At 48.0% G+C, this 27,101-nt stretch overlaps 7 protein-coding genes across 7 annotated transcripts; 3 read left to right on the top strand and 4 right to left on the bottom strand.

Annotated features, from left to right (window-relative positions):
* The first annotated feature begins 208 nt into the window (after nucleotides 1–208).
* On the top strand, nucleotides 209–1,855 carry GGS25DRAFT_383546 (endothiapepsin). Its single transcript, XM_049258284.1, has 2 exons — nucleotides 209–1,128; nucleotides 1,222–1,855. The coding sequence occupies exons 1-2, from the start codon at nucleotides 399–401 to the stop codon at nucleotides 1,719–1,721; spliced, it is 1,230 nt and encodes a 409-aa protein (XP_049114962.1). The 5' UTR covers nucleotides 209–398; the 3' UTR covers nucleotides 1,722–1,855.
* A 459-nt stretch (nucleotides 1,856–2,314) lies between these two features.
* On the bottom strand, nucleotides 2,315–4,496 carry GGS25DRAFT_383442 (FAD binding domain protein). Its single transcript, XM_049258283.1, has 4 exons — nucleotides 3,868–4,496; nucleotides 3,767–3,795; nucleotides 3,077–3,700; nucleotides 2,315–3,015 (listed from the first exon to the last, which is right to left on the bottom strand). Exons 1-4 carry the CDS (start codon nucleotides 3,886–3,888, stop codon nucleotides 2,436–2,438), a joined length of 1,254 nt encoding a protein of 417 aa, XP_049114961.1. The 5' UTR covers nucleotides 3,889–4,496; the 3' UTR covers nucleotides 2,315–2,435.
* Nucleotides 4,497–5,404: 908 nt separating this feature from the next.
* On the top strand, nucleotides 5,405–6,404 carry GGS25DRAFT_383435 (uncharacterized protein). The gene has a single exon (XM_049258282.1). It carries the CDS (start codon nucleotides 5,636–5,638, stop codon nucleotides 6,296–6,298), a length of 663 nt encoding a protein of 220 aa, XP_049114960.1. The 5' UTR covers nucleotides 5,405–5,635; the 3' UTR covers nucleotides 6,299–6,404.
* Nucleotides 6,405–7,540: 1,136 nt separating this feature from the next.
* GGS25DRAFT_500589 (uncharacterized protein) lies at nucleotides 7,541–10,542 on the bottom strand. Its single transcript, XM_049261866.1, has one exon. It carries the CDS (start codon nucleotides 9,844–9,846, stop codon nucleotides 8,131–8,133), a length of 1,716 nt encoding a protein of 571 aa, XP_049114959.1. The 5' UTR covers nucleotides 9,847–10,542; the 3' UTR covers nucleotides 7,541–8,130.
* GGS25DRAFT_500582 (uncharacterized protein) lies at nucleotides 10,182–11,433 on the top strand. Its single transcript, XM_049261865.1, has 2 exons — nucleotides 10,182–10,587; nucleotides 10,723–11,433. Exon 2 carries the CDS (start codon nucleotides 10,851–10,853, stop codon nucleotides 11,190–11,192), a length of 342 nt encoding a protein of 113 aa, XP_049114958.1. The 5' UTR covers nucleotides 10,182–10,587; nucleotides 10,723–10,850; the 3' UTR covers nucleotides 11,193–11,433.
* A 3,612-nt stretch (nucleotides 11,434–15,045) lies between these two features.
* Nucleotides 15,046–15,530, bottom strand: GGS25DRAFT_383308 (uncharacterized protein). Its single transcript, XM_049258281.1, has one exon. The coding sequence runs from the start codon at nucleotides 15,387–15,389 to the stop codon at nucleotides 15,147–15,149; it is 243 nt and encodes an 80-aa protein (XP_049114957.1). The 5' UTR covers nucleotides 15,390–15,530; the 3' UTR covers nucleotides 15,046–15,146.
* A 6,742-nt stretch (nucleotides 15,531–22,272) lies between these two features.
* On the bottom strand, nucleotides 22,273–23,226 carry GGS25DRAFT_523960 (uncharacterized protein; the record flags this gene model as incomplete). The annotated part of the gene is made up of 1 exon (XM_049264516.1): nucleotides 22,273–23,226. The coding sequence occupies one exon, from the start codon at nucleotides 23,224–23,226 to the stop codon at nucleotides 22,273–22,275; it is 954 nt and encodes a 317-aa protein (XP_049114956.1).
* Between the last annotated feature and the right edge of the window lie 3,875 nt (nucleotides 23,227–27,101).

The raw sequence follows: 27,101 nt of genomic DNA, 5'->3' as shown, positions 1-27,101 counted from the left end.
TACAGATCCCCTGGCTAGTTCCTACATCATCAACTAACCTACCCTTTCCGGCCGGGGCTTTTCACGATCGCATTTTCACTTGACTCCTCCCTCTCCCCAGATTACTTAGGTTATAAATAGCTGGTTACCCATCCGGCTTTTGATGAGAGGAAGTTTGCTCTAGCTTGTCATTCCCGTGACGCAAGGGGGTTTCTATTTCTAACAAACCATCAACCAACAACAACCTCAGCCCCTATCCTTTGAACATAAATACCTACGTTCACTCTTCTACTTACTTCGTTGTGCCTCCCCATCCATCCGCTTGCTCGTTCTCTCTTCATTCGTTAGAACTTGTATATTCTATTCTTATTTTTCCCAACCTCAGGATTCCGAATCGTTTATACATACATCTCGCCATCATGGTCGGTTCAGCTGGTACCCTCGCCCTCGCGGCCGCCCTCGCCGGCATCGCAGCAGCAACCCCTACTCCTGCGCCGCCGCGCACCAAGGTCGGAACCTTCTCCGTGCCGCAAGTCCGCAACCCCGGCTTCAAGCCCCACGGCCCCGCGCAGCTGGCCAGGACGTACATCAAGTACGGCGCGAAGCTGCCCGACGGCCTGGCGCGGATCCTCGCCGACCTGAACATCTTCCGCCGCGACACCGGCAGCGCCAAGGCGACCCCCGAGCAGTACGACATCCAGTACCTGACGCCCGTGTCGATCGGCACGCCGCCGCAGGTGCTGAACCTCGACTTCGACTCCGGCTCCTCGGACCTGTGGGTCTTCAGCACCGAGATGCCCGCGAGCTCCGTCAACGGCCAGGCGCAGTACGACCCGAGCAAGAGCAGCACGGCCAAGCGCGTCAGCGGCGCCACCTGGGACATCTCGTACGGCGACGGCAGCTCGTCCAACGGCGTCGTCTTCACCGACACCGTTAATGTGGGCGGCGTCACCTTCGACGCCCAGGCTGTCGAGGCCGCCACCAAGGTCTCCAGGCAGTTCACGAGCGACACCAACAACGACGGTCTGTTGGGTCTTGCTTTCAGCAGCATCAACACCGTGCAGCCCACGCCGCAGAAGACGTTCTTCGACAACGTCGCCGGCAGCCTCGACACTGCTGTCTGGACTGCTGACCTCAAGTTCCACGAAGGTAAGGCAAACCCCCCCCCCCCCCCCCCCCCCCCACTTTCTTCCTCTTCTCGAAATATAATCATGTGAAACTGACTTTGTGAATAATACTTAGCCGGCACCTACGACTTCGGCGTGATCGACAGCTCCAAGTACACGGGCGAGATCACCTACACGGACGTCGACTCGAGCCAAGGGTTCTGGATGTTCACGGCGTCCGGGTACGGCGTCGGCAACACGAGCTTCAAGGACACGCAGATCCAGGGGATCGCCGACACCGGCACCACGCTCGCCATGCTGCCCGACGCCGTCGTCACCGCCTACTACCGCCAGGTGTCCGGCGCCAAGAACGACGACACCCAGGGCGGCTACGTCTTCCCCTGCACCGCCAGCCTCCCCGACTTCGTCTTCGGCGTCGAGGGCGCCAAGGTCACCATCCCCGGCGAGTTCGTCAACTACGCCCCCGTCGACGACTCCACCTGCTTCGGCGGCATCCAGTCCGACTCCGGCATTGGCTTCTCCATCTTCGGCGACGTCGCCCTCAAGGCCGCCTTCGTCGTCTTTGACCAGACCGAGAGCACCCCGAGACTGGGCTTTGCGAGCAAGAGCCAGTAGATCGATGTATAGGTATCTATGGGTATGGGTATATATATCTGCGTAGATGCGGATGGGTACCTACAGATATAGGTGCCTGTTTGGTCGCGCAATTTCACTTCTTGCATTTATGGGACGGCACCGGATCTTTCCTTTCCCTCAGGACGCGCGCTGGATAGCTGGCTGGCTGGTTGGTTGATTAGGTTAGTTGGGACGAATGAATGGATCCAGGGGATGGTGGATAGGTGGGTAGGTGGGTTGGTTGGTCGGGTTTAGCGAATGCTTGTATATGATGATTGGCGCAAGGGGGTGTGAGGCAGGCAGAGAAAGAGGGGGAAGAAGGACGACAAAGCAAAGAGTTGGGCATTTCTCGTTTTTGGGATGCAGCGCTCTGTATATCATCCTTTTTTTCTTCTCCTTTTCCTCTGGCGATGATGGAATTCGGGTTAGAGAGGATTTGGTTGTGTCCATTTTTTCACCTTTATACTTATAGCTTATATATACCTACCGATATATAAACGTATAGACTTCCTTGGCCGGAATGCCGGGGTCTAGATTTTTTTTCAAATTTCCGACATTGTTTACGATTTACCTGGGTGTTCAGTCCCCGTTTGTAGCATCGTGGGTGGCTTGAGTTGCAATTTGATGTGATGTTTGGCTGTGATTGTGGTTCTTATGACTACCTACCTGGCTACCACATCGTAATTACATCTTCAGTTGTGTTGTCGGGAATGTTCATGCACGGCGCAACTTTTGTTGTAGGACAAATATAAAATATAGGAACACCGCTTGAAGAAAGGGGGTCAAGGCCCCACGCCCAAAGTTGCCGATCAATCGGTTCAGCAGAATCATGCGCCTCGCGTACACAAGCACCTCGCGATCCCAGGCTTCCTGTGTCATCTCTCCTGTGTATACCTTCTCGAGAGTATTGCTGTGAAAGGCGGCTTGTTCGGTAGCAGTGGCCGCGTGGGGACGAAACGACGAGAATGCGTCGCCGACCAGCACGACGTGTCCGTCGTGGAAGCTCGACGCGCTGCTAAACGCATCGTGGATCCTGGTCACGAACGGCCGCTGCACCTTCTCGAGCACTTCCGCGAACGGCTCGGCCACTTTGCCCCTTGCCCGCCGCCGGGCCCGATCCCAGACTTCGGCGCGGACGAGCCCGCGTGGCACGGTTTTCTGGTGCTTTTTTTCGTTGATGTCGGTGAATGTCTCATCAAGCTCGGGGGAGCGGTCGCGCATGTTGCAGTACCAGACGAGGTTGATGAGGCGCTGGCCGGGGGTGAAATTGCCGTCGTCGGTTGGTACGATGTATCTTACGTGCAAGGTTAATATTCTGGGGGTACTCCGCGTGTTAATTTTAAGGAGTAACTCACCCTACCAGATAGCCGTTTTTCGTGATGTTCATGCATAGCCAATCCGTAAAATACCGGACCGTCTCTTTAGACACGAGCGCTTCCTCAACCGTCCCTCTCCATGAAACGTATCCGACGTATTGTTCCACGCTGGGTGTCCCGACTAATCGACGGATGGTAGAATGAATGCCGTCTGCGCCAATGAGTAGATCTCCTGACAGTTGTTCCTCCTTGCCTGTCTCTACGTCGATAAAGCGGACAGTGACTACCCCTGAGCTGTAGTACAAGCTCACAACTTTCTTACCCGTGAGGTAAGTTGCTCTTCCGTTGCTTTCGTGCTCCTTCGGGGGAACCGGGAAAGCCGCAGAGGCCAAACCGTCGAAATTGACCCGTAGTAGCCGATACAGCAACCCCCAGCTCGTAAGTTTCAAGGACGTCTGCGTTGTGTGGACTTGGGGTCGCTTGTAGTATGCTACCCGCTGGGAGTGTGACCGTATAGCTATTTGAGAGCCCGTCAAGTCGTACTTCTTGAGAAACTCATTCACTTCGGCCCCAAACCCTATACCTGCATCCTGGCTTGCCCTCTGGCCTGGCTCTTGCTCAATGATGGTGACATCGTTGCCTTTCCGCTTATGCTGTAAGCCGCTGTGGTGAACAATAAAGTAAGTTACTCATGAAGAGGAGCTGGAATGCGCAGTAAGGAGTGCTTACTGCATCAAACCAGCGATGGACCCGCCAACCTTTTAAAAAGCAAAATCAGCTAACACGGAAACTACACGAGAAGTAAGGGGGAAGAACACTGTGTTACCTACCACTATGACTGATTTCGTCATTGCAAGCTCTCCGGGCTTTCTCTCGAATTAGTAGAAGTTCAGACGAGTGGACTTGTGACTATAGGAGTACCATAGATATAGGTACAATCCTTGTCGCTTATAACACTTACACGTTGCTGTGAAATGAACCTCAGGCTCACATGTGCGATACGTATTCGAGGGGGGGTGGGGGGCCGTTGCTCTTGGTGGAAAAAGAAAAGCCTGCGAATAGAAACGAGGGGTATCAGGTGTAAGCTGTGACAGCAAGCCTCGTTCGTCATGTGCCCATGAGAAAGGGTAATATATTAATTTCTTTCCCATGAGGTTGTTGATGTTGATTGGATGCCACCGCGATGGGGCGCGGAAGTTGATGTAAGCTAGCTTTCAATCAAGGCAAGGCTACTACTAATTGACTACCTAGGTACTCGGTAGGTACTCGGTAGGTACCGATCCAGTAGTTTTTATCCTTTCTTTCTAGAGACGAAGAGTTTTATATCATGTATTAAGCTAGTCGCTGAAACATACATATGCTCTGTGACCTAAGGGGGTTACGATGTTGCGCACCTCTTAAATTTTAAAAGTGTGGCATATTCGTATATAATGATATTTCTCCTGTCGCAAGTCTGATGACATAACTAGGTAGCGTAGGCAAAATTTGATGATTGTGCAGAATATAGCCCCCATTACACTATTACAGCGCTCACATGGGCTAATTATAAATATTTCATTATGGGTTGGTAGAACCGATATTTTTTAAACAAGATGCATCTTTCTAAGACAGAGCCAATAAGAAATACATCTAGGTATGTATATAGCCTGGAGTTAGGTATTTATAGCCATAATATTGCCGAGTAGTCATAAGAAATAACTCGAATTTCATTGTGGTCGTGTCAAATAGGTGCGATCTTAAAATGAGTATATTCAAATCTTAAACCACGATAAAAGTACCCCTGGATTATGCCAAGAATATCTTCCAACTATCCTTTCAATACGATAAGAGAAGTATAACTCTGAAAGGTTTTTGAAAAATAAAAGGGGTATTGACTCTGGTTCGGTCATGTGACCCATTGGTATTATCGTAATTGTGTGTAACCTCCCGAGTCTTTAAAGGGGGTGAAGAGTAGGTCTAAATCAAAATCTACCTAACCTAGGGGTGTATAAGATCTCAACCTTTATTTAGGACGCACGTGCCTAACATATATGAATGCCGAAGACCTTCAAGAAGAGCTGAAGGGTGAACAAAGAGATAACATATGGGTCTATTATGGAACAGACAACCCACTCCTTGCATTCGTCCATTATGCATTTAGCTATTGGCATCAACACATAACGGCTCAGGAGGCAGAACAAGAGGAGATCAAAAACGAAATCAGTCGAATCCATACACAAAACAACCACTTTTTTCTAAGCCCTTCCAGATCCGAAAGTACACGACGACAGTGAGACAAACATCCGATATGGATGGCAAAATGTACCCGAAATTAAAGGCACCATTACTGAGGGTGTGATCGCAATCGCTGCTGCCTTACGTTCGTGCAAACTTTTAAAATCCCTGCTAGGGACAAATCCCAATGTCAAGATTACCGACACATGCTTCCAAATAGCTTTTAGAAACTGCGATGATGATATAACATTGCTATTGGAACACAGGCACGACGATGTGGCTATCGTGGATGAACTTTTCCAGGTGGCTATTCTTCATACTCCGGAATGTAATGCGATAAAATCCTTCGGATACATACACCAAGACCCAAAACTGACCTTGTATATGAAAAGTGGGATAAAGGTCTCGTCGCAACCACAAGGGCGCCCGAGAAACGTTCGCCTTCGACGTACTGTGTATATCATTGCATCTCGATTATTGGACAACAACGGCCGATACACGTTACCGGGATTCTATGAACTTGGCCATTGCCTTATCCTCCTTGACAAACAAGACGAAGCCTTGATAGCATATGAACAACACCAGCGAGTCTTCTACAGCCTACATCGTGGATATGGGCTGGGAAATGCATGCAATCATGACTGGATAGGCATATACAAGTTGGTTAACATGCATCATTGGTGCGGTCATTGCTATTCCGAGCCCGGCCTGTTCCATCAAAACGGATGGAAAGTTTGTAAAGGATGCAACTGCACTGTCTTGTGCTCTGGATGCTATGTGGAGACAACTCATGGTTGTTTTAAACATGGGTTCCTCGAGATACCAAAGCCAAAATTGCACGCCGCGGATAAGAATTTAGTCAACGATTCTAGGGAAACAGTTGTTGAATGGCTAATGAGAATCCGGAATACGTTCGACTCCAGCGTTCACGAGGAGGCGACTGTGGTCGACGATAACAGATGCCTCGTTCCTCGTGAAGACACGGGTGACTACCTGCTGAATAACGATGAATCTGAGAAATCTGAGGAACGGATAGGAGTAAAATGAGGAGGTTTTGAAGTGATACGTTAGGTACTTAAGCATTGGAGACATCAGGGGTGTTTCAGCAACCAAAGCTACCTAGGCACCTATCCAAGTACCTAATCTACTTACGACGAGAGCGATTCCATTCAATCAGCAAGCCCAGGTTAGATGAGAACGACAAAGCCAGGAGAGAGCCCCCCTACCCCCCCTCTTCATCATACGAATCGCCACTACACTTACTTATCTACGGAGCGTGAATCACGAGCGATCATTGTAAGATTAGTAACATGACTTCCTAGATAACCTTGGGAGGATAGGGGCATGAGTTCATAGACGCGCGCAGCGCAACACGTACACAGGTACATAGACAGGATATAAAAACAACCTAGCACAACAACACCAATAGAGACCCACGTGAAGTTGATCAACCCCCTAATCGTATGCTTGTCTAGGTAACTTCGTCCCCTCACACACATTAATGCCCTCCCCCCAGAACCCCGATTCCTCAACCCCTATCTCAGCCCACCCGGGCACCCAACAAACCACGGAACCCCCCTTTTCGCATTCCAATACTACCTACCTACCTAATAACCCATCTACTTATTAGATGTCCATAGGTCCTAGTCATCCACCCAGCAATGCTTAACGATGACCGGCGACTATGTAGTAAACAAGCAGCTGCAACCCAGGAGCATAAAACGTAACCAATAATACCTACCCTACCCTACCCTACCCTACCCTACCTCAACACCCAACCCAACACCCAGCAAATAACCCAACCTACAAAAAACGACATCAACGATGATAACTACAGCCTACCTACCCACCCACCTACCTAGGTCCCTCCCTACCTACCGAGTACCCACCAACCTCACATTACCAGGCTATCATAGAACATTGATAATACAATCTTGTCATCCAAGTAGGTACTAGGTAGAGATAGGTACTAGGTAGAGAAAGCTACCTAGTATGTACCTAACCTACTTAACGCAGATAGGGGCAAATTGAAAAATCACGATTTTACAACCTACTAGGTTAGGTAGGTAACTACACAGGGTAGATGGCTTGCAGCAGCGACATCAATCCGTCACAAGACCTCCAACCTATAAGCACATACCATCATGGTTGTGACCAACATAGCCCTGGAGCTCAGACTATTCGAGTACCACTTTCAGGGCTGTGTCTACACATTGGGCAACAGCAACTAAGATAAGGTCATGATGGGATCACATGGTAGACAAATAAAGGCATTCACGACAAAGTGGATTAAGATGAAATATGGACGACATTCCCATTGAGCCATTGATCTCTACCTAAGGAATTGGGGGCAATTGCCTCTTTGGATTTAAATGCCATGATCATTAGGCTGAGCATCAGCCTACACAATTTGTAAGGGAAGAGGCATCCACAAGGGTCGTAAGTGAGATGTTCCCTCATCGGAGTTCCCTCCAAACGCAACGTACTGAGAAGTGAACATCATGTGTGGTTTGTCTGAGAGAATGACATGAAGTATGAACAGCAAAAAGAATCCCACCTATGGGGATTTATTCTCTCCAAGCCGCCAAGTCCTCTCAAAGAAGCGTACCACCGGATGCTGGGCTCAGATTGGTATTGCAAACGAAAATCAACGTCTGGGGATGCCGCCATCCTCGAAACCAGATTCCAGTGCCCTCCAAAATAAAAAGTCAAATCGCGGAAAGAAAGAGCCATTCTGTTCTCCGATACAGTCCCGTCCCTTCATGCGTAATCTCTGCTTAGAGGGATCTACCACTCCATCGCAATAGTCGTGAAAAGACAAAGACGTCGGGAGCATGCGATCATTATTGCGTGAAAAGAAAAATTAGTCCGGCTAAGCCTTAAGCTACTGCGACGCTACCCTTGCGCTTCTCAGCGCTGGTAAGCACGAGCATAGGTGCTTTTCGCTGCCCATCAGTTGAGTCGGTCTTTGGTGATTTTTGAGATCCATTCTTGAAAACACTCGCAAAGCTACCCTCACCTTCACCAGTGCTAGATAAGCTGTCCACACTCTTTCGCGACTTCTGACGAGAGCCTGGTCGATCAGAGCCAATAGCCCCCCAACTACCGCTGGTAGAAGTCCTAGAACTAGCCAGACTTGGTTCAGCGTCGCCGGAGAGACTGCCCGAGCCACTACGCCCGGAATCAGACTCATTGTCAGTCAGTGGACTGCAAACCTCCTCGGCGCACTCAGATACGGGGCTCATGCTTCCGCAGCTACTGCCCGTACCCTTGCGCCTAACCAACCCAGCCTTAACAAGGTTGTGAACAGCTGAGCGGCGAGTTCGGGCAGCGAAGTTCTTACTGCCCTCATGTTTGGCAGTAGGCTTTGCTCGAAGCTCGTCGAGCGCGGGAGGGCCGCGAGGCTGACGAATTGGGTGTTCACCAGCACGACCCTGACCAGGACCATAACCGCCATTAACCATGGGCGACAATGGGAAAGAAGCCGTCTTCGGGCCAGCCGACTTGGGAGCATCGTCCATGGACAGAGACAGTCCCTTGTTAGAATTCGCCAAAGACGATGACTTCTTATGACCTCGACGGAAAGCATTCGCAGATGGAGGCGGAAGAGGCATCGGTTCTGGTGTTTGTTCTACTTTCTTGGGGGGCGTATTGGTTCGGAAGGCGGGAGGGTTATTCTCTGCAGGAGGGGGCGAGACCTGAACCCGAGGAGTACTGTTGTTGTGGCTATGCTGTTGACGGTTGTACACCTGAGGAGTGGCAGGAGTGCGGTCCACATAGTTGTTGGTCGCCTGGGAAGCGTTCTGGTCGACATAGTACACCTGCTGGCCAGTCGAAGGATCGTAGTATGCATACAAGTTCTGTGGAGTGGGCAGGGACGTGGCCATGGACTGCTGCAAATTCTTCAACTGCTGTTGCTGATGGTAAAGGTTCTGAAGTGCCATTTGTTGCTGTAATACCGATTGGCCACTCAGGTTCATGGCCTGAAATTGCTGAGCAGCGGCTTGAACACTGAGGAGCTGTTGCTGCAAGCGTTGCTGTTGCTGAGCCAGATACATATTAGTTGCAACCAACTGAGCATAGAGTGAAGGGTCCATTTGATCCTGGACCTGCTCATCGAGATGAAGCTCAGGAGGTGCCAATATCTGTTCTGGTGTGTAGTGTTGGTGGCCCATGTTCACCATTGGATTGTAATTCTGCTGCTGAGGTGGCATTTGCTGCTGGGACGAGAATCGTGGAAGCGATGTCTTCGGACCACTGTACGCATTATCCTGACTGCCGTACATGTTTCCAGAAATGCTGTTCCTATTCATGACACGAGGAGGAGCGGCAGAAGTGGCCGAGGCAGCGAACGAAGTCGCTGTAGCCGACTTGGGGGCCGTTCTGAGACCTGCAAGCAGGTGAGATCGGCTAGTCCGTGGGGTTGGAGCTCCGTTGTCTTTGGGGTCCGAGGCACCCTTAATGGCATCGAAAGACAGCGGTTTGATGTTCTGGCCACCACCACGACGCGATGCCAAGCCTCCAGTGGGCATGCCCAAGCCAGAAGGCGAAGCGTAACCGTTATGCGACATTTGAGCGAGACCGCCGGCGTCCATGCTCAAACTAAATGAATTGCTGCGAACTATCAAAGGATTAATGGCCCTGAGAGATCGATGTTGCTAATTCAGATGCAAACGGTGGCGGAAGAAGGATTAGAAATGAAGTCTGAATAAGGAATGGATGATGGCCTCTAAAATAGGGCGATCGTAATGGTATTACAAGAGTAAATCAGGGATAAAAGCGATCCAAGCAGGTCTGATTAATGCGATAATAGTAGTGTTGCTACCGTCGATTGTGTGGATGATCACACAACTGATGCACTGGCTAACAATGTATCAGTTTTGAAGGATGTCGTATCAAACGCGGTTTGCCGGCAGAGACCAGCAAAACTGAGGCAGTTTTGGTGATGGTAAGCTGTAGACAAGAAACAGAAGATGCAAATAGAGATGCGTATGTGGTGACTATGCGTGTGGGCGTAATTAAGTATTTCTCTAGTGGGAAAGGAGCTCTTGTCCGAATGAGCGACAGACGTTTGCCAATGATGGGAAACTGCGCAGTGTGGTTTGAAGAGAGAAGTAATAAAACGAAGAAGGCACGGTGATGATTTCGATGCGATGTCCGAGTTTATGCAGACCAGAGAGAATGTAGTGAACGGGAGTTGATGTAAAGAATCAGGAGAGGCGGGATTACAACTTCAAAATGGCGAAAAGACGAAGGAGAAGGTCGAACCTGAGGTTGAAGGTACAACTTCTTTGTTGACTTGAGTCGTCCGAGAGCGTAATCCGTGAGAATAAGACCTGAAACTGATAATTAACAACACCGATTCGTATTAATTGTTGCTTTGTTCTCGTCTGAGTATCCACCAGTGACCTCGGGATGGTAAAGTTTCTTGGTTCCAGATACTCCGATCAAAAGAATTGAGGAGGACTAACGCAACAACTCAATAGTCTCGCTGTTCTTTCTTCTTCTTTTCCTTCCCTACTGGCTTTCCAGGTTCTTCTGAGCGTGCTGTGTGCAGTTCCTTGCGATCAGGTAACGTAATTGGGAGGACGCGAAAATTATGGTCGGTCGAAGTATGTTTAGGTATACGGCTATACGTATAATAATGCGAATTGAAAATGGTGAAAAAACGTCGAGTCGAGTAATTTGTACAAAGATTAAAAATACGATTGGGTCGAGAGTCTTCCGGCTTTTCTATCTTTTTTTCTTTTCTTTTTTCCCCTTTTGTCCTGCTGTGAAAATGCTGAATTGGCTGACGATGGTGATGGATTGTCTTCTTCTCGAGAACGCGTATAAACAACTACTTTTTTTTTTCTTGACGCAACGACGTAGGGCAAGCCGACGACGAAACACTTTAATTGATTTGGCGCGCGCACACAAAAAGGCGGGAAACCTCGAGTAAGGATTAGGAACCAACGGTTAGAGAGGGAGAGAATAAAGGAAGGGCTATTTGCGATGGGGGGGAGAAGGAGGGGAAAGAAGAAAGAGAAGATGGACAAAAAAGTTGAGGATGGTGGAGGATGAAAGGAGAGAAAGATACTTGAGCAAGTAGGAGGAGCAGAAGAAAAAAAGGTGAAAATTGCTGCAGTGGGTGACAAAGAAGTGGGCAAGGCCAGAGCCAGCAGCCAGATGCAATTGCACTTTCAATGTTACTTGTACATACTGTATGCAAACTGTGAGTTGTACCACCGTACCCAGGCTCAACTATAAACTATGGGACGATAAACCTGAGCTTTTTAGCACGCTCGTGCACGGTCACAAATGATCATCCACACTGTGTACGCGTGCTTAAGACAGCAGAAGGACCAGGTTGATAATTCGGGTCCGGAATTATGATTGGCTACACGAGAGAACAATTTTGCCGCGACAGTGGATATCAGCGTGCTAAGGTGGACCAGGAGCACTAGATTGACCACTAAAATCCCAAGGCCGACCCTGACATTCAATGTTGAACTTAGAATAGCAAGAACCCTAGTCTCACATATGTACAAGTACGTAGTAGGCAAGAACATAGAAGTATTATCCTTGAATTCCTTGAGATATGCCTGTTAATTACCTAGGTTAGGTAGGTATGTACCCTACCTTGTATGTATGTACCTACAATAATATACCTACATCACACATCGCATCGTGATCTTCAATGCCCATGAAATGTTTAACAAGTTGCATTAGACAATTGAAGCTACTAACCTACATAAATGCATGCATAATAGTGTTGATATTCTACACCACAAAAACAAAAGAACTAAAATCCATGTATTACGTAGTTGCCTGGAGATTATGCCTTTCATGAAGAAGAGAGAATTGGTTCAATACGTACATCACTGACGCACAGTGGATCAAAAAGGAGAAGAGTGTGGTGTGATGGCCAACACAGTTCCAGAGTGCTACCATCCCATTCGTCAGGCACGGACGATAGTCTTTCGTCGCGGGGATCAAGACCTGGCCAACCAGGAGTCTAGAGTCCCACCTGGGAGTCCCACATAGGGTCCGCACAAGGACCAAAAAGTTTGGCCAAGCATTGCTTCGCTGACAGGGGCAGATCCCGCTACGGAATTACATAATATACGGTATAGCCGAATTTAGCGTCGCTTCTTTTGCTTCTTTTTAAACCCATAACTATTGAAGTTTACCAACATAAGGGATACCTAGGGTACTAATCTATGGATCTTGATTCCAAGATTGATATTTGCTAGTAATGGTGCAGCAGAAAAGAAAAACCAGATACGAAGACGATGAAAGAACGGGTAAGGAATTAGTTAGTTTCTGCTTCACATATTATTGATGTTCTGCAGTTCTAGCACATAACTAAGTACAAACAACGCCGCCCCTTTTACCTATAGCAGTTACGTACATAATACGGTATTCCAAATGAAGTTAATGGATAACTAATTAGTTAGTTACATGTATTAGGTTATTATGTCCCTACAATGTGCAATTCATACTTTACTACATAGTTATGTATGTATATTTTATGCGCATACATATGCATGTACACATGTAAGCACTTCCTTTGATGGTAACACATTCTAGGATAAGTTGCATATCAGCTAACCAATCAGTTTACAATCTCCAAGTCTCCAAGTCTACATAGTACATATACATAGTATTCCTTCCTGAAGCTCCATTTTTCTTCCAAGGGTTCAAAGTTCTTCAATTAATTGTTTTAATCCTTCAAACATTTCGAAAACTTCTCTTTCAACGAGGGTTTTCAAAGAATATTGGCTTTCACATTTTTTCCACGTGTTGATTAGCATTGTGTTAGCATGTACAGTGGGTGGCATTAAGTTTGAAACTTTTTTTCGTACTGCAAGGTGCCGCTGAGCCACAATATTTACATACTAACCCATACCGGCTAGCTTTGCAAGTCCGCCACATTTGCAACTACTTACCCAACAGCACCTGCCCCACCTAATGGTGCCCAGCTTATTGAATGATCAATCCGTTTCAAATCAAATAACTTTTTGAAAATGAGATGCGTAAACATAAATTTAAGGTAATAATATATATATCTAGCCCAGAAGCATTTTAAATTTTGTTGCACTATATTGCGACAAGATTTGTTTCATCTGTTTAAATTGAAGAAAATACTTAAAGGAGATGGTGTTGCTAGGGGTAGTCACGTGATAGATGTAGCGTGGCTGCATTCCAAGTCAAACGCTAGCCACTATTGAGCTAGACCCTGTCCAAAACCGGTCTAGCGGCTTAGTGCTACTTTGCTGTACAGAAAAAAGTTTCAAACTTAATGCCACCCACTGTACTTGATTCCCCTGATGATCCGGCGCGTGTCCTGACTTAGACAAGTGTCCATGCCATCAACCCCTCAACAACCTTGAAATAGCCGGTTGAAATCGAGTCACTTCTAGAATTTACAACCAATTCTTTTACCTTCCCACCTTTCTCTAGCCCTCAAGTTCTGCTTCCAAGAGGCGAGGCGAGGCTAGGCTACAATAGAAGAAAAGAACAACAAAAGAAGAAAAAGGTTAAAGGATCTTAATTGCTAGGCAAAGTCAACATCCTTAGCCATCTGTCTCGTCTACCAAATGAGGAATTCAGGATTTTACCATGTGTATGGGGAAATTAGATCCCTGTGATCGACCGCTACCCATGCTTACATGGTTGTTTCATGTGCCTGAAACCCAGCACATTGTCATGGAAAGCCAAGGGGGGCGAAGCCGAGGTGGGCACACAAACTTGGTCATCGCATTAATACATACAATACACTTGAAAGTCCAAACAAGCTTACAATACGAAGTATGTATACGGAGATATCTGTCATCTTTCCCCACGAAGATAGGTACTGTTGCGTGTAAGTAGTAATCCCATTCATGCCTTGGCTGATAAGAATAGTAGGTTGGATGATACATACTCTTATAACTCTCGTTCATCGCCATAGCTCTTGGTCGGTGTCACTCCTACATCGCTCGTTAAAAAGAGCTCATGCTGCCATGTGCGACGTACGAGGACAGAACAAAGTGCGACCGAGCACTACTGGGCTGCTAGGGCATTGTATCATATCAAGACATTCCTAGTTACCGTTGCAATTAAAAATCTAAGGCCAGGCTCACTTGATTCAGGTTTGTTAACGACAAGGCTGGCCCGTACAATAATACCAGATATTCAGACGTGCACATAGTTATTACAACATAAGTTTTTACGATCGACGTCGAACTATTCCTACGAGCCACCGCCCAAAATCGAGCTAGCCATTCCCGCTGCTAGCGATAGTGATCTGAGACGTTCACTAACACGACCCAGCAGTTCCACCATACACGTTACCCCTAGACGGTGGGCACTTATGATGGACTTTCATATTATATGTACCTCATACTCCAGAGAATCAAAACCCACAGACGTTTAGGAGGCAGGGAGGTAGTCTCGAAAAAAACCCCACTCGAGTCACTTATGGGATATGACCTTTGACCTTCGGCAGACAAGGCCGTCAGAGAGTAGAAAGTCCGTTGGAGTAAGTTGACTTGAAATGCGCCGCAATCCAACCTTGGACACCCACGAGTTAAGCAGGCATACTTCGTACATACCTACATACACTAGGGTATCGGGACGTCGTCTATTGGCGCCAGACAGCGAAGCACATACATATACACATGGATCCGCGGCTAATGGGCCCGTCAGATGGTCGTAAAATCGTCGCATACTCCCATTTCACAATTGAACTTGACCCTTTTCCGAGGCCTGCTTTTATCAACCTACCAATGACCCAAGCTGTCGGATATCTTTGATCGAAACAAAATCTGATATCAGCCTGGAATCTAACCACATGGCGCCCCTCCCTTCCTTAAGCTGTCATGATCATAATAAAGTATTTCAGGAATTGCTCGTCCTGACCTAGCGCCTACTAAATATTCACAATTGCAGACAATCTCTTCCCTTGCTCGGACGAGTTCAAAATAAGCAATCCCAGCCACAAGATCCGGGTCTCACTGCATTCAGTCGTACGTGCAATATATAAATATGCAGCTAGATACCTAGTGCGTATGTAGGTAGGTAAATAAATAGCATTTCTAACCTGGGAAGCGTAACCTGCAGCCCACAATCCCAAAATGCAACCACCCCTAATACCAAATATCCCCTTGCGCATACGCCGCGGCGCTTAATATTCGAATGAACCGGTCCCCCAAACCGCTCTCAAGCGTCATCAGGCCGTCCAGCACGCGGCAACGGCAGGCTAATCTACTACCACCATAGTATTGCTTGCTGGTGCCATACATACATAAATACTACTAACTAGCATAGCTGACTGGGTAGGTAGGTAAATCATAGGTGACTATTTAAACCTACCTACATACGTGGCTCCATTGGCGGCGGCGAACCCGCGTTTGCGACTCCTATTCGCCAGGCTCCGTTTAGCTTTGGAAGGTTCCATGAGCCTTGGCACTAACGAGAACCACTCGCCGTGCGCAAAGTGCCCAAGTTTAGTCGAACGCGCGGGAGCTGGTTGGTCAGACGGTCGTTGCCGCGAAGTGGTTGAAGGGAGGGAAAGGGCTGGATCTTTCCCTCTTGGGGGCTATTCTGCGGGGAGAATCGAAATCGAGTCCTACGCTAAGCCCGCAGCCTCCACGTGCGCGACAGCCATCACTTGCATCCCTTATTAACCTGCTATAGGTATGTAGGGGTCCGGTAGGAATTACTGTATTATGTAGGTACCCGATGCTGGAGAGGTATTGCTTTAACTATCCTTTGCTCAGGGCTGTGTATAACCTCCGGTACTACAAGGAAACTACATATGTACTACACCACCAAGCCTATAAAAATCACGATCTCGTGTGGGTACTCAAAATATTCTCCCAGCGAACAGGGGCCACGTGATATCGCAAAGACAACAGTAGAGCCTCATATAAGATAAACTTTGCATTATGAACATGCTTGCTAGTCCCATAGGTAGGTAACTAACTATGTGTAGATACATAGAAGCAGGCCGTTCGATAGGTAGGTACAAGTAGGTAGCCTAGATGTGTGTCACTCATTGCTACACGCCATCACAACGCCACAGCCCGAGATCTTTCAGCGACGCCGGTCATGTGCGCAGCATCAAGAACCAATAACTAGAACTGGTGCTATTCAAAAAGTCGACCTGCGTTATCGGCATGACGCCAAACTCAACACTCTCTCTCCAATACCATTCGAATCGCGAGGTACATAATCATTCCAATTCACGAGCACCTCCCGCCACGATTTAAAGATTGTACAATACAATTACGATTAAGAAAAAAGGGATGTGTCCGAAAAACGGCGTAGTTATAGTTCGCCTCATTTATGGCCCGCGTGGACGTTCAATGAATACGATCAAGGACCGAGCCCTACCAGGATCCGAAATGTATGTAATTAATCGGACCAAGTTTGCACGCTGTATCTCAAATATCCGATCGCCTCGTTCTCGTTTAACCAGGGTATTCAAAATAAATACAGTCTGGTAGCCAGCCCGTGCAAATTTCCACGACGATGTTTCCCCCCATCTTTTCCTTGACCCGGAACGTTCCTGTTTGGTATCTTCATCGCAGTGGCTGGTATAAGTAAGTAGGTACCTCGGTAGGTAGGTAGGTAGGTATGTAAGTACACCAATAGTTACCTGCTTTCAATTCTCTACGTCTAGTCTTTCGATAGCACCGATGCGTCGTTAGCGAGTCTACTGCCGCCAAGACTACTAAGGTTAGGTACCTGAGCACTCTGAACCCATCGAAAGACCTTGCGAATCACTAGTAATTAAACGATATTGAGCCTCATGACGCTCTCCACTAATACGTCTCCAGCACCAATCTAGTATTCCCTCAGGCTAAGATGTTCATATGTAGAAATGACTTACATCGCTACCAGGAAGGTAGGTATCAAGCCTTGCCGAGCATGGGGAGTTTGGTAATTGGTCTGGTCTTGTGAACGAGATATCCTGGAGATCGCAAATTTTCAAGCCCACACTGGATATGACTCATGAATGCCGAGAGATATAGGTCAGACTTGACCGTGATGTATGACCCGACGTGGCGGGAGGGCATCTGGCTCCTACACGTGTACTTAGGCACTTAAGTAGGTAGGTTAGGTAGGAAGGTATAGTAGTCCCAGGCAGCGGCCTAGAACTACATCAAGAAGTCTTCCATCCCAAATTCAACGGCGACAAGTCCTTGTTGTCATTGCGTATACATATCAGACAACCTACCTATCTCCATTACTTTGCAAGCATGTGCTATGGTGAAAGGGGGTTTTCCCACGAACTATGTGGTGCCTCCACGCCTTAGACAACCCTATTTTCCCCCGTAGTAGAGGACCTATACACAGTATTGACAGCGATGCTGTGCCACAAGTCACGGAGCCAAGTAACTATAGTAGACCCATCATCGTCGATAGATTGTCACGGGCTAGTGTAGCGTCTATGAATGGGCCAGTACCGGCTAGAGTTCCCCCAGTGAGATCGTATATTGCCAACAATAGGTAGGTAGGTTAACCAGCAAGTAGCACATCCGGGAACGTCCCAGGTCTTATGGAGATGTAGATACGTAGCTTCCAGAATCGACGACCTCGCTCCACTGTATCGAGTAGCCTCATGGCGGTACCTCGAACGTACCGTCCTAGGTACGAGCCAATGTTCGAGTAGAAAGGGGTGTGCCGACTCCCAACAAACTCTCCATAACTTGTAATCATAACTCAACAATGCGTCTCCGTCCCCCTTTCCAAACCAACCGGAACCCATACTAGAACTATCTAGCACAACACCCTCTTCTGAAAAGGCCTTAGTCATGGGTGACTTGTAGTAGATGCTACACGATACGTCAAGCTCAAGCAGCCAGCAAGCAGCAAGCAGTCCTATCAATAGCGTACTCTTGATCGAGGCTAAGTATCGTTATACCCTCTGGCCCTAAGCCATTTGACGAGAGAAAGGCACGAATGTTCGGCGTCCAGCGCCCAGCAAGCAAAGCATGGCAGAAACACCCAGAGTCTTAGCTCGGTCCATACCCGCAGTGTCTACGGAGCGGAGTAAAAGCCAACGGATAACTCACAGATATCTGCCTACCTCGGGACCTATTTTAGGTAGACAGATAGTTAGGTATGCCATACATAATTACTGTCTTGCCAAGGTCTGCTCGAGCGTTGAGGCCTTAGGCATATCATAGTAAATATATCAGTATACCTAGAAAAACTGTTCAGCAGACAGGAACAAGGCCACACTTCCCTACCCTAACACGTTTAAGCTTCCTCAAGCCAGCTACTTCACCTCCAGATCGAGCGTGACTCACACCAAGATCGTGCGTAGTCATTATTGTGGCCGAAGACACGCTAACATGACCGTCTACCGGTCAGCTAGGGGGGGGGGGGGATTCCTGGCCAGCGGACTAGAACCGCGCTTCGTGAAAACCGAGGAAGATCATAGTGGGAATGCCTTACGCGTTTTCAGAGAAACGAGCTCCTACCTTCCTACCCGTGACCTGTATATATGATATGGCAAAGAGGGGCAGCTGATAGGTAGGTATTGCTCATTCACAGGCAGACACGGAGCTAAGTAATGACTAAGTCCACATACATAGGCAAGTTATAGCATGGCTTATAGCGCCAGGAGGGGCGAAATACCATTAGGCAAACATAGTACCTATAACTGAACTCATCCAGGCCAGCACTCTCCGCCCCGATATCTCAAAAGCAGAGGGGTTATTCAGGCACCACGCCATGATCTCTTACTCCAGCTATTCATGCCCTAGTTGATAGGAAAGAAAGTAACCGAAAGTCTATGTGATGGCCGTGTGACTTCTAGGTAGGTAGTTTACACCTAGCAACCGTATCAGAAAGAATATGCACCTACCTACCTACCTACCCAATGTCAGGTGGGTAAGATAGCACCGGATTAGGTCACACCGTGCCTACCTACTAGTTAGGTATGTATCGCGGAGAAGAGTGACTCACCCGGTATACTAACGGAAACATCGTCGACGATAACTACCTATCTAGGTACCTACTTAGGTACCTAGTATCTACCAATATTCCATTTTTCAACGAGTCCCTTCTCCGGCCCTTTGAGGATCTGCCTAGCGGCAGGTACCTTTCTTCCACCTCGTTTCCATTTACGAACATAGGTAGATTCTCGTCATCTATTTACCTCCCTGTACCTCCCTGTCTTCCCCCTGCTAGATACTGTTGGGTCGGTAGGTACCTACCTATGCACGTAAGGAGGGGGGACGACCGCTTCTCGAGTCCTGTCATGTGCTCGAGTCGGCATTGGGATACACATGTATGCATGTTTGTATGTATGTAAGGTACCTATGTAGGTAAGTATTTCCCGCGCCTACCTTCTCGGCCGAGAACTCATCACAAGCTTATAAAGAGGAAGGCGGGGGATCATTGAGGGGGTAAGGAAAGGGGGTGTGACAGAACGATACGGCCGGGTGTTGATCTAAAGACATAGGGCTATCCTGTTGGATTTATATCCCGGGCGGGATGGCAGGCAGTCGTTGGAGCCATAAGCGCGGCTTGCATTAATAACGGGGCAATCCTTTAAATATATTCTGACCGAAATTACTGCGTTGGGCTGTTTCCCTGAACTCGGCCTCTCTTTACTCTACGTACTCAAGTAAGGGGGGGGAAGCCCCTAGGTTAAACGAGCAACCTCTGGATGCTCGACTAGCCCCCATCCCCCCCTACTAGGTAGGTCGGTAGGTAGAATACCTAGGTAGGCACTGGCTGATATAGAACTGCCACCTTCTACAACGAAGCCCTCGTCTCCGAGATATAAAGGAGGGGGGGGACCTCGGAGTGGTCCACCCCACACCAGACCGATCCCATGCAAGAAGAAGCAAGAGTCCGAATGACGCCACGCCGACGTTAGGCCATGAGCAAGGGACCAGGCCCGAGAAAAGAATTATGCTCAAAGAATTACGGGGTAATTAATTCTCTATATCCCCACGCGTATCCCGCAAATCTCGGCGGTGTGCTAGGTACGAAGTCAGCCGAAGTTACGAACGGGTGGGGTAATGTTGAGACTAGAGTTTGATATCACAAGCATAGGTAGGTACCTACCTACCTAGGTAGTCCTTTTAGCCTCGCTATTTTGCTTCTCGTGGGTTAGTAACCTCGGGTGCGACCGTCTGGTACCCGGCTTATATGAGCGAATGCGAGGCCCTTGAGCCGCAACGTTGCGTTGCGGCGGCAGGGTGCGAAAAAAAAAAGATGTTTCGTTGGCAGATCATTATCTTTCGTATATCTTGCCTTAAATGAAGGAAAGTCCCTTTCGTTTTTCTTTTTCTTTTTCTTTTTCATCCTGATTCGCTTTTAGCTACATGGTCCGGTAGCCTGTAAAATTTCTAGAAATGGAAGCGGCATTTTAACTTCAGTATCTCGGTCAGTGTGGATATTCATATCGTCCCTCTCTCGGCGTGGGCTTCGACCTCAAATGGAAAGTCCTCGGCGCGGTTGGGAATCCTTGACTGGACCCTGCTATCAAAGAAGTCTCCCTAGTAGGCTAGTTAGGTAGTATGACGTGAGATGGTTCGGTCAACGAAGCGAAATCCTCCCTCGCTGCGCTGTGTAATCAGCCCGAAACGTAAATCTGTTTTCCTTATTTGAGTGGGAGCGGCCACGGTAGAATAGACGAAAAGTGATCAACACAAGGGTCGCGATACGCTTGGGGACTCCAAAAGGATGGAAGTACAGGGTCCCCTGGGGAAAGATTAATTAAAAGCATCCAAGATTCAGCCCTAAACCCGTTCGGAAGCACGACGCGGTACATGGGGTCAAACTGTTCCCCATCCCTCATTTGGAGGATCGGTGAGCTATCATATTTCGTTAAGCTGTAGTAGTTATTGGGAACCGTTAATCACCTGCACAAATCGGAGCGGACGGAGAGTTCTATCCTACAGACACACACTCAAGTAGGTTTTGATTATTGTACGAGCCGGTGGTTCTACGGCGAGGTAGTTTGCGCATGAGGAATATGTGAGTATCTAAGGGATTCGCCGAAACAGGGGAGTCGCGAGAATGCGTCTGCCTAAAGTAAGCAGCTGCTATGGCCATCGTCAAGTGAGGATTTGTAGATCAGGAGTTTGCATAAGCGTCCACAGAAAAGATGGCCTCTCATTTCGCCAGCTGGTGTAGGTGAAGTGTAAATGACGTCAAAATCATCTTCATCAACATGAAGGCATGAAGTATTTCGCATAAAGGAGGCCAAGTTCGAGGGTAACCGGTGGCTGAGCCTCACCCTGAAAAGGCCAACTTCGCAGTTATTCCCCGAACCTAACCATCCGTCGCGATACCAAAAATTCCCTCGGCGTGACCGAAGCCGTTCCACGCAATAAGCAAGGAATTGTAATAATAGAAAAGAAGAAGGGGCTTTTACTTAATATATCCAGAAGCAGGTATAAAGGAGTTGATAAAGATACTGGATAGGTAGGTAAATACCTAGGTACCCTTACTACCTATTAGATAGGCAGGTACTTCATTGAAGAAAACGAGATAAAATGAATAAGAAAACTTGTTCAAACAGGGGAGCTTTTGCAAACCGATAACTCTAAACAACCCCGACCTAAATATCAGGGGCAATTATATATATACAAATATAAGTAATTTTAAGAGCAAGGAAATGGTCATAAGGGGCGTTAGTAGAGTAATTTCATTATCCCCAATCCATACATCCAACATAACTTGAGATTGGGGGGGAGGGAAGGAAATATAGGCATATCCGTCTGCCGCTGAACGCTCCCTACACAGGCCAGGAATCTAGTAAAGATTGATGAAATAACAGATTTACCATAACAGTTCAGGAACTGTCGCCAACGACACTATCCAGACCTCGGCTCAAGGGGGGGCGGGGGGGAGAATGCGCCGTGAATTGACAATGCAGCCAATCGGCAAGAACCCTTGAAGTACCACCAGCTCCTCCGGGGACGCCGCCCATGCTCTTAATCCATTTTAAAGGGGCGAAAAGCCACGCTTCTCCCGACTTAGAATGCTGAAATGATCTCACGTCGCTCATAGGATCCTTCCGTTAATTATCGACGGTGCTCAGGGGGAACATTATCGCCGTAAAACCCCCCTTGGCCCCTAGAAGCGAGGCAAGCTAAGCAAACGCCTCCACCGTAGACGCGCGTATGTCGCTTCCACTCGGCACCTGAATCGTCCATTACCGAGATAATTTCACCTTGAACGTTAATCTCCCTTGACTCGAGTGACTCATGTGGCGCGAGTGGCAAGATGGGACTCGACGATGGGAACGAACTCGGCGAGAAGGACAAGCCATCGCTCTCCGAGTTAGTATGAACCGGACTAAGAGGTAACATTTTTGCATAGGATCTTCTTCTTGGGATGGAAGGTGATTCTTGGCTGTGGGTGAATGCGGTCGACGTTGAATCTGACGAGGGCGACAAAGTGTAGTCTGGGTTTGGCTGATGGAAGAAGCTAGTATCTAGATCACCCATAGTGGATGCGGCGATGCTGAGCCGACGATCTTGAAAATTGTTGACTTCTGTTGAGACAGGAAGTGCTGTTAGCGGCGGTGGCAGCAGACCAGACATGAAAGTAAGCGGCGTGCCTGTATCTATGCTGGTAGAAGACACCACACCTTCCTGGAGGCCTTCTTCCGTGCCCTCCTCTTTAGGGCCATCCTGAGTATGCTGTTTCCCTCCATCACTCAACTTTCCAGCCATCTTTGTTTGAGAGACCCCCGATGGTTGGTTGACAGACATGGCTTCGCTCTGGAGGTTAACTCTACGTGATTTCTCCGAATACGAGAGGCTTGGAAGAGTAGATGTTGTAAAATCGACCTGTTTGATATGGGCTCGAGAAGTAGAGTTATATCTCCTCTTGAATGCGAGGAATAGCACACCGAGGACTACGAATCCGACGTAGGTGAGAGTGGCTCTAGATAAGAGCCGCAGCTGGGACCCTGGCGGATATAAGAAGACGTCGCCATGGGTCTGCTGTTGGGGGAGATTGACAGCGGGCATTGTTGCTTGTTAGGGAAACTAATAACAAAGTGCCTCCTGCGCCGTCTAGGGTCAGGGTCGGGTCTTCACCGACGTGTCTCGTACTAGTATGGAAGCCCGGAGAGTGGGCCGAGCTTGTCGATCGGAACGACCTCAGGACCGAGCAAGGATTACCGTTTTACTCAGCGGGGACTCTCCACGACGTTCGGAAAATAAGGTGATGTGCGCGCAAACATGGAGCGGCCAGGCTTGTAGGCCAGAAACAAAGGGAAGTACAGGCTAATGTATGTGTGCAAGTTGAATTACTCGATACGTAGAGGATATATGAGTTGCGGCCACTCGGTTGGCCAACACGTTCGACCAACGGAATCCCGCTAGCAGCTTACAATTTGGGGTCCCAAGGGAAAGGGAGGGGGGTTAATCGCGTCTGTAAACAAGAAGATGGAGATAGCTTGGTCGATAACCCTGATGGTTTGGAGCCAGGCTCAAAGAATTTCCAGGTGGACCGTCTGAGCGTTGAATATAATGAACGTGCCTTGATAACATCGAGGTATTGGAAGGTAATGAAGGACGGAAGAAGAAAGATATATAAAGAGAATACTTTGGCTAAGCATCACCTATTTACATGGTATACAAGCTCCCGTAAACAAGACTAGAGCAAGGAGTCTAGACTATCAATGGTTGAAGTACAGCTGTAGACGCAAACGAGCCAGGCGTCTGGGGAGGGTGTGGGTGTAAGTGGAGAGGGAGAGGAGCTACTTTCCTTTTCGAGCCCCGCCATCCTCTTAAGTCAGCCTCAATCTATGATAGATGGATGTTGGGCGGCTTGCCTCTTGGGCCTGTTTACAAATAGACAGAAACAGAAACGCCATTATGTACTTAGGCATACATTTTCTGCTTATGCACAGCGCGGGCCGGATCTACCTATCACTTGGCCGACTGTAGATGTGACAAGGCCGGCATAGTTATTGTTAACGGCATGTATGGCAGGCTTGAACTCCCGTCATCACGGGGAACAAAATCAGCAGTACTAGTGGCCACAAATAATGCTCAGAACTTACACATCCCCTGCAGTCATGCTGCACGATAGATCGTTTCTCTATCGTGCATACGGACTGGGGCAAATCTACTAGGGCGTGTAGATATGCGTGGTCAACGCGAGGACGAGAAGTACAACAGAGGTACCGTAAGCTTGGCCGCTCAGTCGGGATATGCCCGGGCACTTCGGGCCTGTGTCGTACCACGGGACAAGGAGAAAATGTAACTACATCCTGGGACGTGAACTCCAGAGTCAATACAACATCCATTTGTACCGGCCTAACCAAGGCTTAAGGAACTGAGATGGAGACCCCTGCCGTTTTCAGCCCAGTGAGATTTACTTGCTTTGCTAGTGGCTCGGACTTTTGCATGTCTTGGTGGACGTGTTGTGGGGCTCTTAAGAGCTTCAAGGTTCGTCTTTGCTCATCGAAAGGGGGTCGGTCATCCTTTGTTCTTGAGCTCAGGGAAGCTTTAGACTCGGTCATTATTTATGCGGATACGAAGGTAACAAATGTAAGAGCGTTAATATGCTGTCTTCTACGACGTAGGATCCGTAACGTTAGAGACTAAGTATCAGCCATTCACAAATGCAAAACTTCATAACCCCCTGCGACCTGCCTACATAGTAGAGCCATAAATAATAAGACTGGTGGTCTGTAGCACACACGCTAGATGGGGGGAGAATCGGATATCTGTTCCCCTCGTCACGGCTGGAAAAGGATCCAATAAGCGGTCGAAAAAAGGAGGTAGAATGCCCTAAATATGCACGGCATGTGAGCAGTCTAGTCCTCTACCTTCCATCTAGTCCCCTAAAATATGCGCCTAACCCTAGTCTTGCAAGGTTGTGGATAGCTGATAGAACAATGTAGTTATGCACAGTACGATCGTCGTTAAAAAAGAGGCTGTGCGTGTTGGGTGGAGCGCCTCATTAGTGTAGTTAAGGTTCCTGGAGATTTGGTACTATGAAGCAGCGGGACAAGTCTACCGAGAGACACCGAGAGACATCAACACAGGATCTAAGCTGAAAGATGGTACCCGGACCAAGACAGATGGGTGTTGTTGCTTGGGAACAAAGATCGAACATGTCAGTGATATCCAATAGATTCTTTAGACCTTGTGATGGCCGTTGGTGTGTCAAGATTTGACCACAAAGGGGGACTCCTGGAACGAGTTAGCTCCATTTTTACCAACCCACCTCGTCACTAATGTGGTAAACCAGGTTCAGCTGAGGTGAGCCCTATGCGGCCCTAACTGCCCAGTCGTGGTCGATCCCCCGGTGCCGAAAGACCGGGGATAGCTGGTAGCGCGAAGTTGGCGTTATTACTAGGTAAGAGGAACGTGTCTTGGGAAGATGTGTACCTAGACATGAGAAGGATAAAAGAGGAGATATGTTGATAACTAGAGGAAACGGTTTGCGAGGCATTTGACTAGTGGTCCCTCCTCGAACTATTAGTGATCATAATGTAGAATACGAGGATTCTAGGTTAGTTAGATTAAGTGGCCCAAATTCATGATACGCAAGGGACTATTACTGTATGTTAGGATGTAGTAGTTGAGATCTGACGCCTGGTGTCGCTTCAAAACGTACCATAGGTTAGTTACCTACATAGCTTTGAGGAAAACTGTTCTATAGTTATCAGTGACGTGCAAATAAGAAATCTATGTACCTACATATAGTTACGTAGGTAGGTACTAAGTAGGTACGTATGCGATGTTAATGTAGCTGCCCAGTGACATGAATTCTAGCTCGCTGGCGACCTGTAAGTGATGTGTGATCATGTCATGTACGTAAGTGCAAGCTCGCCAAGGACTAACTATCTTTACCGTCGTCTTAAGATGCGTTAGGTATACCTACCTGCACTAGTATGTAGTATGTACAATACAGATCGCTCAGGGAGTGCTATGTACGATATGCACGTACCTTGCTATAAGAGGAGGTTTGTTAATGCGCTCGAGCGGCGCGGAAGTCATTGGGTGAACAACTTTTGGGTAAACAAGAGCAAATATTGTCTTCGTCGGTAGTGGATGATGAAAGTGCCGTTGGTCGTCGATAGTGGATGGATCTTGGTTACATCCGTAGGTGGCTAATGACGATGATGAATCAACATTGAATTAACATGAATCTTGGAAAGCGTTGCACACGAGATGCGTAGGACTGTTACGAAAGCTTGTGAGAGGCTGGATTATGAAAACCCAAGACGTAAAAGTCGAAATAGTGGCCATTGGTACCTGGGGGCGAAACTTATAGTGGAATCGGCACAAACCGACCAGTTACGGAACTTCTAAGAGGGAGCCTTGGAACTTTCCAGGTTGGAAGCTAGAGTTAACCCTAGACAGCCGTAGCACAGCCCTAACACATTACTATGCATGTAGGCCCCTGAAAAGGCCCTGCAGCCTGCTCCATGGTGCCTGCCATGTTGTCCGCCATGTTGCCTCGGGATGTGGATGATGTTTGCAGGTGCTACATGTATGAGTGTAATGGGAAGGAATTCGGCAACTGCCTGCCAACCTAGTACTAGGTAGTACCTAGTAGGTAGTAGGTAGTAGGTACTACCTAAACTCATGTGCCCAGGTGACCATCAAACTGGAGTAATTAGCCCTGTAGCCCCACTTCAGTTAAACAGGCCCTGCAACCTTAAGGTTCAAGTTCAAATTTCTTTTCTTCACCTCAACTTTCAAGTGCTTGATAGTTATTTTTCTTTTCTCGTTAAGATCCAAGATTCTTTACTTTGACTTCAGCCAATACAACCTCCCCCCCCCCATAAAAACTACCTAGTATCCAAGCCGTCTTAATTCAAGGTTGTCAATGTCACATCTAACAGCAACAGTATGCAGCTACCTACCTAGGTAGTGATTAC

This window comes from Hypoxylon fragiforme (genome assembly GCF_022984875.1).
Source record: "Hypoxylon fragiforme strain CBS 206.31 chromosome Unknown GGS25scaffold_7, whole genome shotgun sequence".
Taxonomy (NCBI): domain Eukaryota; kingdom Fungi; phylum Ascomycota; class Sordariomycetes; order Xylariales; family Hypoxylaceae; genus Hypoxylon; species Hypoxylon fragiforme.
Note: the sequence above shows the minus strand (reverse complement) of the source record. Positions and strands in the feature narration are given on the sequence as shown.